A 14,733-nucleotide genomic window follows, 5' to 3' on the forward strand; every position below is an offset into this window, starting at 1 on the left:
CGAGGGTGGGCTGCGACCTTTCCCGGTCCATGGGTAACCGACGCCGGCCCACAGCTACTCCACACATTGGGCTTGGATGTGTGTTCTGCTTAGATAGGTTTGTAACAGCGTGTCCACAGGGTGCCGACAGGAGCTCTGAGCTTGGGGCTCCCCTGGTATTTAGGCTGCCAAGTTTGCTCTGGTCAGGTGCTTTGGGTTTCTCTCCTGGCCTATCCCATGCTCTGTGTGGGGGCTGCAGTATTCCGCTGCCTCCCATTATTCAGGACAGTAGTTGGCTACGTAGAAAAAGATGCACCGAACTAACCACGTAATGAAAAGCAGAGCCACCTTCCCTAGGGATAACATGTCATCACCATCCTGGGGAAATCAAACCCAAATGCCTTCGTCTGGAGCATAAGAGCCACCTAGCGGCTGTGTATGCTAATCTCAGGGGTGGGGATTCTTTCTTACAGATCTCCCAGGTCGTCATCCCTGTACTGAGGATGATCTAGATTATGCCTGTGGATGTATCCTAGCTGACCAATTCTAGGACTGGTTTCCTATTTAAAAGGTTTTTTCCTTTGTGGGTACCCAGTGTGATCCATCCCAAGCACTGCTTTAGAAGCGATTGGTTCTCTTCGCCTGGCTGTAGATGGGGGTTTGCTGTGGATTGCCCAGGGAATAATTCCCTGGACAGTAGCAAGTGCTGATCTGGGAGTGTTGCTGGATGACAACCGCTGTTTCTGGTGATTGGGTCGAGGGTCCAGCAAACAGCGGAGTCTGGGGTGTGTCTGCCGCTTCGAAGAGCTCAAAAGCTGCCTGACCCAGAAGGGGAGTTCTGGGTGTGGGTCAGATCCTAAACCAAGATATATCCAGCTCCAGATGGGAGCGATAATGTGAGATTAGCTCCATAGATTCCTGCTGTCTGAATCCTAAACCCCCAGACCTGGCTTGGTTCCAAGCCTTAGTCTCACCCTATCCCAGATCCAGGTACCACCTCTCATCTCTAGACCAGCCTGACACATGCCCCTTGGCCTTCCTCTGAGTCCTCACTGTCTTCTCTGTCTCTCCCACAGTGGTGCACGCGGTCCACATGGAGGATGGAGCCATCGAGAACGGGGTCCACCCTCTCAGCTCCTCTGAGGTGGACGAGCTGATCCACAAGGCAGATGAGGCGAACCTGGGCGAGGTCTCCCAGAGGGACTCCAAGACCAAGGAGCGTGAAGAGGCCAAGAAGGGGGGTCCCGAGAGTAACCTGCCCAGCCAGAAGACCACGCCCCGGAAGGAGATCACTGGGGTGCAAGCCAAGCCAGTGGACAGCCCGAGAATCCTGGCCTCCGGTGAAGGGGCAGAGCCTAGCAAAGAGCAGCCGGTCACCATGATCTTCATGGGCTACCAGAACGTGGAAGACGAGAACGAGACCAAAAAGGTCCTGGGTCTGGGGGGCACCATCAAGGCTGAGCTGGTGGTGATTGACGATGCCGACACCAAGCCAGCAGCAGCCGGAGCGGCAGACTGCACGGGCAAGGACCACGCCCCACCCAACGGCAGCACCGTGGAGCCCGTGGCCGCCCTGCCGCAGAAGGAAGACAGCCAGGTCGGGGAGAAGCCAGGGGCCAACGACACGGATCCCAAGGGAGCCGATCAGGACCTAGACATGAAGAAACACCGTTGCAAATGCTGCACGGTGATGTGAAACGTCCGCCAGCTCCTTCTGACCTCCCCTCATTGTACAGCCAAAAAGGACTGCCCCCCACCTTCTGTTACCCTGTTCCTCTTAGTTCCCTAGGTTCCACAAACTCCAAGTGACACCGTATTTTATTTACTTACCAGACACAACTTCTTTTTCTTAAGAGACTTGGGAATCAAATGCAGTGTTTGTAAAGTGTATAATAGGCAGCACCATCTCCTGGCCGCGGCATCGCTCGTCTGACGTCCGCTTCCATGCAATATGCCAATGGCGCTGAATATTATATGTATTATACACGCTTATTTTTTCCCCCTTGCCTTTGTCTCTCCCCCCTGCTCCCCCGTGCCATGGTGGGGTCTCTCAGAGATCCTCAGCCCACCAGGGATGGCCATCATGGAACTCTCCCACCTGTAGGGCTCCCATTTTTTTTATTTTACTAATGGCTTTTCCCCTCGTTAAATGACACCCTCCGCTGTTATCCGAAGGATGCTGGAGCTGATCTCACTGATGTGGGGGGAGGGGCTCAGCAGAGGGTCATCGGACTAAGAAGCCTCCTTAGATGGTTTTTCAAAAACTGGCTGCTGTTAGGACTTTCTTCCTGGCCTTATGGAAGGGGAAGGAGGGAGACCACTCACATCCCAGCTCTTTCTCCACACGCCCTGGCGTCAACGGGCCACGGTTTAGAAACACCCAGGCCACCTGCTCCAGCAAGACAGAAGCTCCTGTCCAGTGGCAGCTTGACTATCCCCCGCACCCTGGGTTCATTTCGACGACGGGTCTCGGGAAACCCGACGCAGCACAGACCCAGCGCCCCAAACCACAGCTCCACAAGAAGTTTGAAGCAGAGGTTTCAGCCGGCACGTGAGCTGCTGGGCCGAACTTAAATTTGGCCTGATCTTGCTGCTTAGAGTTTTTAAGCACTAACCTGAGCCTTCAAACCAGCCGCAAGATGAACTGTTTCCACGGCAAAAGGAAACGGACACTCCCTGGAGATGAGACCTCTGCAAGGCGTGTGTGACGTTCCAACACAGCTTGGCCAAGGTCCGTGGGGGTGGTCTGTGAGATGGACCTGTTGTTTCAACACCTAAAGTTGACCGTTCCAGGTGCAACGTGCAGCTCCAGAAAAATGTAGCAGTGTGAAAAATAAACAGGTCCCTGCTGGATTTCCAGGCAGCAGAATCAGTCATTCCGGAGTCACTCCTTCTCTCAAGGAACTTCTCAGTCCAGCACTCACAGTGGTGACCACAAGCCTTAAGGTACTTTATTGACCCCGCTGGTTTGAATGCCGGAACCGGGGCCTATCAGCTCCCACACCCCTGTGATGTCATGTCATCTGCTGGTTTCTACAGAAGAGCGGCTCCCTCATTTCTTAGCTGGCTTTTCTCTGCTGGAATGACAAGGCCGTGAAGGGGCGAGGTGGTTGGAAGGATGTTGACTGCGTCTCCCCTGGCATTAACTTTTCCCTTGTAGATGCCACGCCAGTAAGGACATCGGCCACTGAGCTGATGACCAGAGATGCTCCCAGTTGTGGACAGTGGATGAAATTGGAGGAGGTCGGCCCAAGTCGTGGCCAGCGGGAGAAGGGTCTGCTCGTCGGGAGTTCTGGAGGGTTGTTCTGAACATGCTTGTGGTCATTAACCTTTGGAGCCCTGTTAGCCACAGGTAGGGCCCTGTCAGCACCTCCACCCACTCAGCACCAGCAGCCCCCTGGCATCAATGCTGTCGCCTTCTCAGCCCAGGGCAGCCCTCCCACGCAACACGCTCGTGTGGACAAAGTCTGAACCCTCCAGTCCCTTGGCTTGTCCTCACTCGAGCCAGTGAGCCAGGTGCCTTATTGCTGCTTGGGTGGGGGGATTATGATTTGCCTTTGGCATCACCTAGTGGCATTGATGGGTCCCCTCGAGCCAGTTGCTCGTTCAGCATATTTGGCCCTGGCAAAGCAAAAGGGTTTTCACTTTGTAGCCAAGGAGCCCAGCAAATGGCTTTGAAGGGGTGCATAGTTGGGCAGCTGCCACAATTGCTTGGAGACGCCCCTAAACCAGGCCCCAATCCTGCCGTCCTTGATACCTGTGCAGGCCTGCTGACACTAACGGGGTCGTACCAGCTGCACCTGAAAGCAGAACCACCCCCACTCCCACGTAAAGAGATAGGGCTGGATTCTACTCTCGGCTACCCACTGACTGCTGTGGGTCTGCCCCAGAGCTTGGGGACTCCTCTGGGGGTCACTCACAGAGGTTCCCCCCCTCAGAACATGTTTATTCTTTAACGCTGTTATGCTGAAGGAGGGTACCTGGTTTTTAAAGCAGCTAAGTGAGTGGCGATGCTTTGCTCGGCTCAGAGCAGGGGAAACTTTAGTTCTTTTGCTACTCCTGGTTCGAGTTTGTAGCTGGCCACTGGGCCCCAGCCACCTCCAGGGAGCTTCCGGTTCTTCTCCAGGAAGAACCATTCTCGGGAACACCTCGCGGGAGCTCTTCAGAACAGATGCCTCCCTGATCCCTAATCGTTTTCCTTGCACCCACTCTCCCTGCAGCGCAGAGCTGTGGGCGTGGCAAGATCAGGCACTCGCTCCCCTGATCACGCCCGATGAATTGCAGGCCAGACCCCAGCTGGTGTAAATTGCCGGAGCGCCGTCAACTTCCGTGGAGCGATGCCAGCTCACTGACACCAGCTGAGGATCTACCCCAGGTTCTGCAGCAGAGCATGACCCGGGAGGCAGTTCTGCTCTGCAACAGCCAGATTGGCAAGGATGCTGCAGGTCCCCCAAAGGCAGCTTGTTGGCTGGCTGCCTTTGGGCCCGCATCCAAGTGGGTGGCCCTTTCCTGCAGAGTGGGTTCCATAGGGGAGGCAATGGGAGTTCGGGATAAACCCCATCCAGCAGAACAAATCAAGCAATGGGCCACGACCCAGTGCTCGTGGGCTAGTGGCTCGGGGCTAGCGGTGAGATCACATGGATCGTGTCCTAGGGCTGCTGCATGCGGGTCTCGGGTCTCCTTTGCTGTGGCAGGGGCTGAAATAGGACATGCTGCAGGGTTGGTGGTCGGTCTAGAGATTGGAGCTTGTGTAGCGCTCGTTGCACAAGGAGAAGCTAACGCTCACTTCGTGTTGGGTTCGGGACGGCAGAGCCAGGGACGCCTTGGAGCTGGGTCATTCCTCTGCAGTGAATCATTTATCGATACGACTTTAGACCGGTTTCCCACTCCGCAGACAGACTTGGATGCTGATTGCAAATTTGCTCATTACTGGAAACAGGTCGACAAACGCTCGGTGAAAACGAGCTTCCGCCAGCGAGATGTTGGCAGACCACTCGCTCCGGGAGCTTGGCATTAAGCGGGGCATCAGGTTGCGGACCTGAGTCGTTGGTATCGCCTCGGCTTTCCAGCTGGAGTGTTGAAATTGGTTCCGAGCGGGGACGAGGGAAGAGATTTGAGGAGGTGCCCCTGGGAATGCTTCCTGCACGGAGCACACGTTTGCACGCGCGTGAGCGAGCCGTGAGCTTCCCAGGAACGTTCTTGCAGACAAAGGAACACGAAAGCTTTTGGGCATGTTGGCGGTAATCACGCCTAATGCCCTCAAGGTCAATCTGGGCGCCAGATCTCCAGCTGGGGTGACTCGACTTGGTTCCATGGGAGTCACTGGGTCAGATCCCCGTCTTGTGTAAGTTAGCCCAGTTCCATTGACTCCAGTGGCTTTATGCCTTCGGAGGGCCTGGCCCCGGGAGTGGATGAATGCTTTTTATTTGTTGAAAATGTTTGCCCGGCACTAGAGGCTCTGGGGCCAGATCCTCACCTGGTGTAAATGGGAAGCCCAGTGGCGTTATGCCAGTTGACGCCAGCTGTGGGGTGCATTGGTGCCATCACCGCCATCTTTCCGCCAGGATGTAGGACCGCGGGTTCCAGGTTGGCCAGTTGACGGGTAGGTGATAAGTGTGGGGAGGTGGTGCCATGCAACTTTGGTTTTCACCCTGTTCTCTCACGTCATCCTTAGAGGTTGAGCTCACACAGGTGTTGCCCACCGACAACGGCAGCTTCTACACAGGCATGCTGGTCCTGAAGGGGGACGTCATCCTTGCTTTTCTGTTATGTGAAAATTACCGCTGGGCAAGATTAACAGCATGTGCCCTGTGGGCTTAACTGGACTCCGCTGATGTCAAGGCTACTTGCTGTTTCTCTGCAGAGGGGTAAATTTCACCCTAATGTGATGTCTCAAGGATTAACCAAAGATCAGGCCCCTGACTGCACATAATGGTCTCCCTCCTTCTCCCTCCCCTTGCAATTTGTGTAGCATTCGCTGTTAGAGCATTTCCCCTGCTGTGCAGCTTGAAAGGATCCTGTGCTCGGTGTTGCCCCGGTGGCTACTCCCTGCCACACCCAGCTGCGGTTTTCGCACCTTTCCACTCCGTGCTGGTGGTTCTTGTCCCTGGCATTAGTCCTTGTTTGGTGAGTCATCCTGAGAGGAATCGGGATCGTGGCAAAGCTTCTGGACTACAACACATGGGCCGCCTGCGTGCCCATGGAAATAACCCACCCAGGGCCAGACCATTCTTCCCCCTCACTCCACTGACTTTGAGAGGGGCCCAATGGGAGGCAGGAGTGAAGTTGGCACCCAAATACTTTTTAACCTCTTGGTTTCTATGTGCCCACACGCCTGCACGCAGAGAGAGACCTCACGCCCTGAAGCCTTGATCAACAGGGAATACATTTTACAATCAAATTGTTATTGTCACGTCTAGCGCCGATCCAGCAAAGCACAAAAGCCCGCGTGTAACTCTGAGCGTGTTCTTTGCTGGACCAGGGGTCCCTCGCCTGTTTGCACCCGGTTCCGTTTCCAGTCTCCTCAAGTTCCCGTTCAAAGGTTCTCGTAGCGGTAGGAGGGCCGGGCCCAGAGAAGCAGATCCTGGTTAGTCACTTGTATTTTTTCCACTAGGCTGGCCAGTTCTCTTCAGGCTGTGACAATCATTTCCCCAGGGGCCGACGGAGGCCGACGCTTTCCTCTCAGTGCTCAGCCTCCGACCCTTGGCCTTCGAACACAGCAGTATCACACATGCTTCTCCCCTGGGATTGGGGTGTAGACTAGCTTCCCCTTGTGGCCCCTGGAAGAGGCACCCGACTGCCCAGCATTGGGTTTGGCGCAATCCAGGATGGACGCTGGCAAAGCTTCGCCCGGAGCTGATTCCACACCCCTCAATTATTTCATTTAACCGATGGTCTTCGCCCACATGGCTGAGAACTTTGCCAAAGAATAACGTTAAGGAACCTGGGGCTTTATCTGTAATCATGGCTATGAAACAGGGCGCGGGTGGGAGGGCCGTAGTGGGAGGCCACAAGTGGCTCGCTGGCTGTGAGGTTCTCAAGGGGGTGAAGAGGAGTGTGGCGGGGTGGTGGGAGAGTGACCCAGCTGTACAAAGAGTGATGTTGGCTGCCCTTGCCAGGTGGCCATTATCCTCCCGTAGCCCCTTCCTTGGTCCCGTGCCAACCTGGCGTGGGGCCAGACTGTGTCCTCTCCTCCACGGCCGGTGGCTGCTGAGAATCAGCCAGCTTCATGTCACCTGCTGGGCAGGGATCTGGCTCCTAGGGTTCCACAGATCCGGCCTTAGTCCAGCCCCGGGAGCTCTTGCTGTTCTGGGGGCAGCCCCGTCCCCCAGTCCACGCATGGGTCATATGGGGAGTTACGCTATGGGGCAGAATTCCCCCAGGTTCCAGTTTAGCTCTGGACCCAAGTCAGGCTTAAACCAGGCACAGCCTAGCCACCTAGGGCCCGAGTCTGCTCCTGATGAGCTTTCTGCTGCTGCTGTTAATGGACTCAGGATCGGGCCCTTGATTCCTCAACCGGATCAGGGTGGGGGTGGCTTGAGGGGGAGAAAGCAGGAGCCCAGCACATTCTGAACGGGAGACTGGTGTGTGGCCCCCTCCTATAGCCCCTTCCCCCCCATCTGCCTGGCCCCTTCCCAGCCGGTGTATGTACAGGGCGGTCCCTCTGTGAGTCCACCCCCACCACCCCGCCATTCCTCCCTGCCCCCCCCCCCGCTGCGTGACTCGGCTGAAGTGCACTTCCCGCGCTCCTGTGCTTTTTAATTGTGACGAGCCATTTGACGTTACAGCCCCCATTGTTTGTAATACACCCGAACTAAGCCAATAAACGGTGTGACTAATCAGGTGGATGCCTCTGCCCTCTGCTTTGGGGCCAGCCCCACAGGCCCACGCGGGGAGATGGGGCGTCACCCCGGCTCCTCTGCGCAGCATCTGGATTCTTCGCCAACCTGGTCCGTGCATGGACACGTCCGATGGCTCGATCTCGGGATTTGCATCAAAGGCTGAGAGGGGCACAGATGCTGCAGTAAAGGGAGGCCATATAAGTATTCTAGATCGAGGGGCATGTATGGGGATGGATGGATTGATAGATGGGTGTGATTGGGGGCTTTTCCCTTTCCCTGGTTATTCTCCCGCAGACAGGAAGCAGAAGACCAGAAGTCCAAGTGCAGGCAATGTGATGTTCATTGGGGTTAGTTTCAAGCAAGCATACGCATAGCTCTGACGACAACCCAGAGCCTTTTCCGCAGGGTCCCCCCTCCTTAGCAGGCATAACTACACCTGTAGTGCCCGCCCTCGGTCCCACCCCTTACCATTTACGGTCCTGTGCCATTTTGGAGCGTCGTGAGTCTGGGGGCTTCGTGCCACCTCTTTTGGATCCCACGGGAGGGGTAAAGAGTGAGGTTGTGCTTCGGTCAGGGACAGGCCTTTCTTTGGCCCATTAGCGTTTCTTATACCTTCCCCCCGCCCCGCCCGACTGGCTGCTTGACCTTATCTCGGGAGAGGAGTTTGAGGCAGGACTGTCTTTCAAGAGTATGCTCGTATATTACCCTCCCACTCTGCCGAGGAACACTTTAGCTCTGTCTCTTATCTCTGTTCCCCTCATCTGCTTGTGGGTAGACGTAACACATCTGCCCAGTGTCCTGGTTCACACACATTAGTAAGACTATAAAAATATCAAAAGGCAAACAAGACCGAAAATTCTCTCTCCAGCAAATATAGAGGCCTGAATACTAACACGCCGAACAGGTGTGTATGGGGATGGATAGATAGATGGGTAATGTATGGGGATGGATTGATAGAGGGGTGCATATGGGGATGGATAGATAGGTGTGTATGGAGATGGATGGATGGATAGATGGGGCATGTATGGGGATGGATGGATAGATGGGGCGTGTATGGGGATGGATGGGTGGATTGATAGAGGGGTGCGTATGGGGATGCGTGGATGGATGGATAGATAGAGGGATGTCTATGGAGATAGATTCGATAAAGGGGTGTGTAAGGGGGGGGATTTCAAACCATGCCCCCTCCTTCGGATCAGGATTTTGGTGCAGGCCATTACACACCTCACCCCATCCTGAGCCACAAAGAGGATAATGACCTACTACTGCTACCAGCCAAGGGGGTAACTCTTGTAGCTCAGCTGGCAGAGGGGCATGCTGAAGCACCTGGGTTCAAATCCCATGGGGGTGGGAGGTTCATGCCATGGATCAGACCCTTTCCCAAGCTAAAGTCCCCTCCTCAGATCATTGAGGTGGAAATGGCCTGTTGGTTCCGCTCCTCTGACTCCTGGAGGGTCTCTGCATGATGGTCTCCTGCTAAGGACCATGTCTGGTCTCGCATGGAGCACTGGGCCTTCCCCGGCACCTTCATGAGAGGCCTGAGCTAGCCCAGCCTGGGGATCCCCAGCCTGAGCGAGCCCTGTGATTGTGCCAAAGCCTCCAACAAGGGAGAGCCAAGGAAGTGGGCATCAGGAGGGGAAGGATAATACAGACCTTAATCTCCTGTCTGTGCAGATAATGATCTAGGCACAGGAGAAGGGGAACTGCACTGACCAGCCAGGAAGCCATTATCACTGGAGGATGTGGCTGCTGGCAGTGACAGCCGCCCCACAGCCCCATTAGCGCTGAGGGCAGTTCTGCTGGAGCGATGCTGGTATTTCCAGCTGCTTGTGCACGGTCTCTGGTTAAAAACGAAGGGAGTGGGGCAGTCTGCGCTCTTGTGAAATGGGGAGCAGAATAAACTGGGAGCTCAGGACAAAGGAGGATAAGCATCTGCAAGATCCCACAAGCCCTTAGCATGCTCTGTGGGGAGCTTTCTTGGCAGGGTGGGGCTTGCTGGCTTGGACCCTGCGGGGTTTGTCTCGGCTGAGGATTTGGGTAGAGGAAGGGAAGCGTTTCCCCACCACATCGCTCGCTGCTCCCTCACCTGTGCTGAGCTGTTCAACAGCCGCTGCACTCCACCCCAGAGGTGGCTGCATGTCAGAGGTTGGTGAAGTTAACCCCATCTGTTGCTTCATGAGGATGGCCATGATAGGGACTGTGAGGCTTCACTGGTATATTCTATAGCGTGACCATGACTTGAGCTCCATGGCTGGAGGGCACTAGAAAGATGCTAAGCGTGGTGACAAGTCCGTGGGCTCCCAGGCTCTCACTACGCTGTGTGTCACAGTGGGGCTTGAACGTGGCTCCTTCTCTTATGAAGGCACTAGGCCCCCATCAGTTTGAGCTCAAGGAGAATCCCTAATTGCTGCTAGCAGTATAGGGTGTATGACACACACCAAGAGTTAAGCAGCCCTGATTCTGTCCAGTAGAGGGCAACGGTGCCACCTACACGCTAGCCACTTCATGACACACATTATTATCATTTCCCTTGGGTGATCTAGGCTGGGGCATCCTGTCCAGCTTCTCCTGCTCGTCCCTGCCCTTGAGGGGGCCGGGGTGAAGGAGGATGTGCCGGGCTCTGGCTCTTCCTGCCCTGATGCAGAACTTTCCTGCATCCCTTTTTATCCTGATGATTTTGTTTGTTCCAGTCGGGGGGGAGGCGGGGGGTTGTTGTCAGTGTTAAAGCCCTTCCTTTGGTCAGCAACATTCCCGTGGTCTCACTGTCAGCACCCCTCTGCCCCATTGTCTGCCCTTCCCTACAGCACCCGGGCTGGCATTTCCACTGTCAGCTCCTGGGTCTCTGCCCAGCCCTCAGCCATTGTTGCCTGCAAATCCCGGTAAAGCCCGGCTTTAGCCGACAGATGCTCCAGAACCTCAGGCCTGCCGAGTCCTGCAGCTGTGGACTGAGGGCCGCAGGGCTGTGATCCTGGAGGCACCCGACCCCCTGCCCCCCCCCCCCCCCGTGGGAATCTCCAGAGATACACCCGCAGCAGGTGAGTGACTACCCGGTGCAGCAGGGTGGGGCGGGGGAGCTATCGCTTCTCTGAAATGTTTAAGATCCGGTGTGTCCATCCAGCTGGGCTGGGCTGGGCTGCTCCTGGGTCGCAGGGGTGGGGATGGGGGGGCGGGCAGAAGTATGTGAGTAGCTCTTCCATTTGGCTTCTGCCACCTCCTGGCCCAGGAGACCTGGCTCCTGTCTTCATTGCAGGGCGTTGCCAGAGCCCCTCTGTCCCAGCACGGGAGACGCCTCCGTCCTTGGCTAGTTCCGCCGGGCACCTGCATCATCCGGCAAGAGCTGGAGTTCCCCAGATGCACCAGGGACTGCAGAAGGCAGCTGTCCATGGAGCCTGATCCCGCAGGGGGCTGGGCACCGAAAGGGCGCTCAGCACCCCCACAGAATTGAGCTGCGCTGTCGGGGTGGGCAGCCCGGGGAGCTCGGCCGCCTCTTCGCACAGGCTGATCCCTGCCAGCAGGAGACGCTGCCAGGACTGAACGAGGACGCCGGGCTCCTAGGAGCGCTGCTGGGAAGGGGGCTGCCCTAGCCTGGCTGGGAAGAGAGGTGTTCTGGGGAGCCCAGCTTTTAGCTGTGGTCACCCTCGCTAAGCAGGGAGGAGCCTGGAGCCAAACCCGGACCAACCCTCACCCCAAACTCTGGGGGTGTGCAACACCCCAATGCTGACTTTCCCAATGGCCCAAATCCAAACCCAGGTTTGGGGAGGGGAGATTGAACCGCAAATCCAGTTTCACCTTTTGCAAATGTCCCCTTGTCTTCAGAAGCCAAACCCAATTCTGAAAACATCAGGGGGGTTCAAAGGCTAGAGCTGGCCCCTGCCCCTGTTGGAGCCTAAGAGGGCCTCTGGCTAGCCGGAAAGCAACATGGCTGGTGGCACGGGCCAGCCGTGATATCGGCGATCCCAGAGCAGTCTCCAGAGCACTGCACAAACCCCAGAGGCCTATGGGGTGGGGCACAGCGCTGCCAACCCACTGCACTTCCGCCAGGTGACCTTGGACATGCGCTGCCCCGCTCTGTGCCTCGGTTTCCCCAGTTACAGGATGGGCTAATGCAACTGCCCCTCTGCAGCACGTTGAGGCCAGGGGAAAGTGTACCGAACCAGGAGCTTATTCAGCACCCACACCCACCAGTGTCTATTCATTAGGCTCTAGCGGGAGGCCAGGCAGCTGACCGAGGGTGTCAATGAACCAAGCAGGGCTACGGCTGAATACAAACTGATGGGATGAAGCAGGTAAGAGCAGATGCAGTTTGGACTGTGCCCTGGGCTCGAAGCACGTTGGGAAGCTGGCTGGGCCCTGTCACATGATGTAACCCCACTACAGGCTGGGACCTGCTGGAAGAATACAATAAAACACGGTGGAGGGGAAGGGGAGCAGAGGAGGGGTGGTGAGGCCGGAAAAGCCCCTCCGGCGACCACGCTGTGACAGGGATGACAGACGAGGCCTCCTCATTGTTACTGAGTCTGGGTTTATCATCAGGGGAAAAAACAGCTCAAATAAACCCTGGCCCGTTTCTAGGTGCCAGGCTGCAGCCGTGATAGGAGTCCCGTGTGAACAGCCTGGGAGAGCGATTGGCTGGATTCTAGACCCGGCCTTTGCCACACTCCATTCACTTCTATTCCCTTCTCGCCCTGGATGGCTGGCCTACCAGTGACCACCCCGGGCCCCAGAGGCCCAGCTGCTGCTCACCAGCACTTTCAGGTTCGCTTTGCAACCCCTTTCCAGAGGCCTTTGCATTCCCCGTAACTCGACAGACCCAGAGCAAAGGTCAGGGGTGCAATCTCTGGGTTTCGCTCCTCACCAGCAAGGCTGCAAACAGCCAAGGGTCCAGCACATACCTTGTACTGAGCCGGCTCGGCCTGCTGTCCGGCCCCTAACCCCAGGAGTAAAGGCCCCTCTCAGCTAGCGTCAGACGCTCCCTGGAGCTCCCTCAATCCTCCTGAACTTCACGCCCCTTCCCACCCCCACCCCAACATTGTCCTGGGCTCCTCATGTCCTGCTCTGCCAACGCACCTCGGTCCTGACCAGCAGGCCCCCTTGCCATTCCAGCCCTGGACTTTGGAGCCAGACGCTCTTGGCTCTGCTGTGGCTTTATGGTGTCAACAGACGTCCACTGGCTTGAGGATGAGAAAGTCCCAGCTGCTCCCACCCTCTTCTTTCACCGTTCGTCCGATTGTTTCCAGCCAGGCGAAATCACATGATGGCAAAGCGTGACAGCGCGTCCGGTTGTTTCTTGCTGCTGCATGATCCAAGTGCCGTCTGCCTGCTGGGCCATCTAGAGAAGGCCGCTGGTTGTAACCAAGCCTTTAAGGATCTCATGATCCTTTGCTCCCCAACAGAGCGACTCTGCTCCCATTCAGAGCTTTCCCATCCTGTCTACCCATTGGTTTCCATGCCAAGCTCAGCTGATTGACCAAACCCAAAGTGCAATGCCACCAGAGATGCTGGCTACTGCTTTACTCCCAGGCGCCATCTGCAAACCATCAGTGGCATCTCCCTTCATTTCATCCTTGTGCTTCAGCACCATCTCTTCTTACAAGTGTGGCCATGGGGCAGAGGAGTCTCGGGTGTTAGTGGGGTGGGAAGCAGGTGTCACATAGCAGACGAGCATGAGCCTAAGGAGAAAGGCCATCAGCCTTCCGGAGTAGTCGGAGGGGATATCCCCTCAGCTAAGCTAACTTCAGCCACAACCGGGATGCAGGAGCAATGTGTGGGCGCCTGTGTGTTCCAGGGCTTGCCCCGGTTTTTTTCTTGTGCATGTCAGACAAAGGAAGAAAGAAGAGACTCCTCCATGTGCCTGAGGTGGCGGGAGCAAATCCATCACTCAGGGCAACCGTCCAAGATTGTTTCATTCTCCCAACACCAGGAAACAATTTCTCCCTGGCCCTGGCAAACAAGAATGATCAAGCACCGTAGGGCGTGGCTGGGGCAGGACGGGACGGGGCTAGGGCCAGGCTGGGAAACAAGGAAAGGGACATTGAGCCACTAGGGGAGCCCCCATTTCCTTGCAGGGGTGGGGAAAGGAGCTGATTTCCAGGGCTGAATGAATAAAAGTGATTTTCCAAAGGGTTCATTTCCGGATGCCACTGGACCTCTCTGCTGTTGAGGAAGCAACATTAAGGTAAATTAGATCTGATCAGTAGGAATGTCAGACAGGCCACCAGGTGTTTCAGATCATTGCATCCCAGTGGCCCAGGAATTCTGGGGCTTTCTTCTCAATTTCTACCCCTGAACCAGGGGCCAGATCCAGCTCTGTGTGTCGTAGGGACACACACGACGCAGACACGTGCAGGAGGCAGGGAAAGCCGTGTAATCAGACAACCTCAGCCTGTCTCTCGCACACTCAGGCATCATACATGTTCACAGACGCACGCCAAGCACATGTATGTGTCTGGCTCATAGGATCACAGCAGCCCCGTGTTATACACAGCCGCACAGGAGCCCAGCTGCCCGCCCATCCCTCAAGGGGCCTGGGGGCTCACACTGAACATGGGCGTTCCCAGAACCGTGCACAAGAAACAGGTGTAAGTGACGCCTCCTTCAGGGCTGATGCCTGGAGCCCGTTGTCCCCTGACCCCGGGGCATGCAGATGAGGCAGGCCCAGCTCTTCCCTCTGTTTCCCTGTCCCGCCCGCCCCTTTCCCACCCGCCCCAGCCAGTTCACCTCTCCCAGGGACACTCGCTCCTTTCTGATCATCTCGGGCTCCTTCTGGGGACAGGTGGGGTGCTGGGGCTTTGGTGCTGCCCGCCTGCTACCTTTGGAGATGACAGTCTGGGGTCCAGGTTTCCCAGGGAGTTGTGTGAGCCCAAAGGAGTGTGTGTGTGTGTGTGAGAGAGAGACACACACACAACCTAAAGCA

The 14,733-nt window shown here is 56.4% G+C and overlaps 1 protein-coding gene across 2 annotated transcripts in view; it reads left to right on the forward strand.

Annotated features, from left to right (window-relative positions):
• PALM (paralemmin) overlaps positions 1-7,822 on the forward strand; it is a 72,890-nt gene extending 65,068 nt beyond the window's left edge. For both annotated transcript variants that reach the window (XM_073324549.1, XM_073324550.1), the window contains one exon: positions 1,056-7,822. In XM_073324549.1, the coding sequence (XP_073180650.1) occupies positions 1,056-1,675 (620 nt within the window). In that variant the 3' untranslated portion in view covers positions 1,676-7,822. The remainder of the gene's footprint in view (positions 1-1,055) is intronic.
• The last annotated feature ends 6,911 nt before the right edge of the window (positions 7,823-14,733 follow it).

Source organism: Lepidochelys kempii, chromosome 25, assembly GCF_965140265.1.
Source record: "Lepidochelys kempii isolate rLepKem1 chromosome 25, rLepKem1.hap2, whole genome shotgun sequence".
NCBI lineage: Eukaryota > Metazoa > Chordata > Testudines > Cheloniidae > Lepidochelys > Lepidochelys kempii.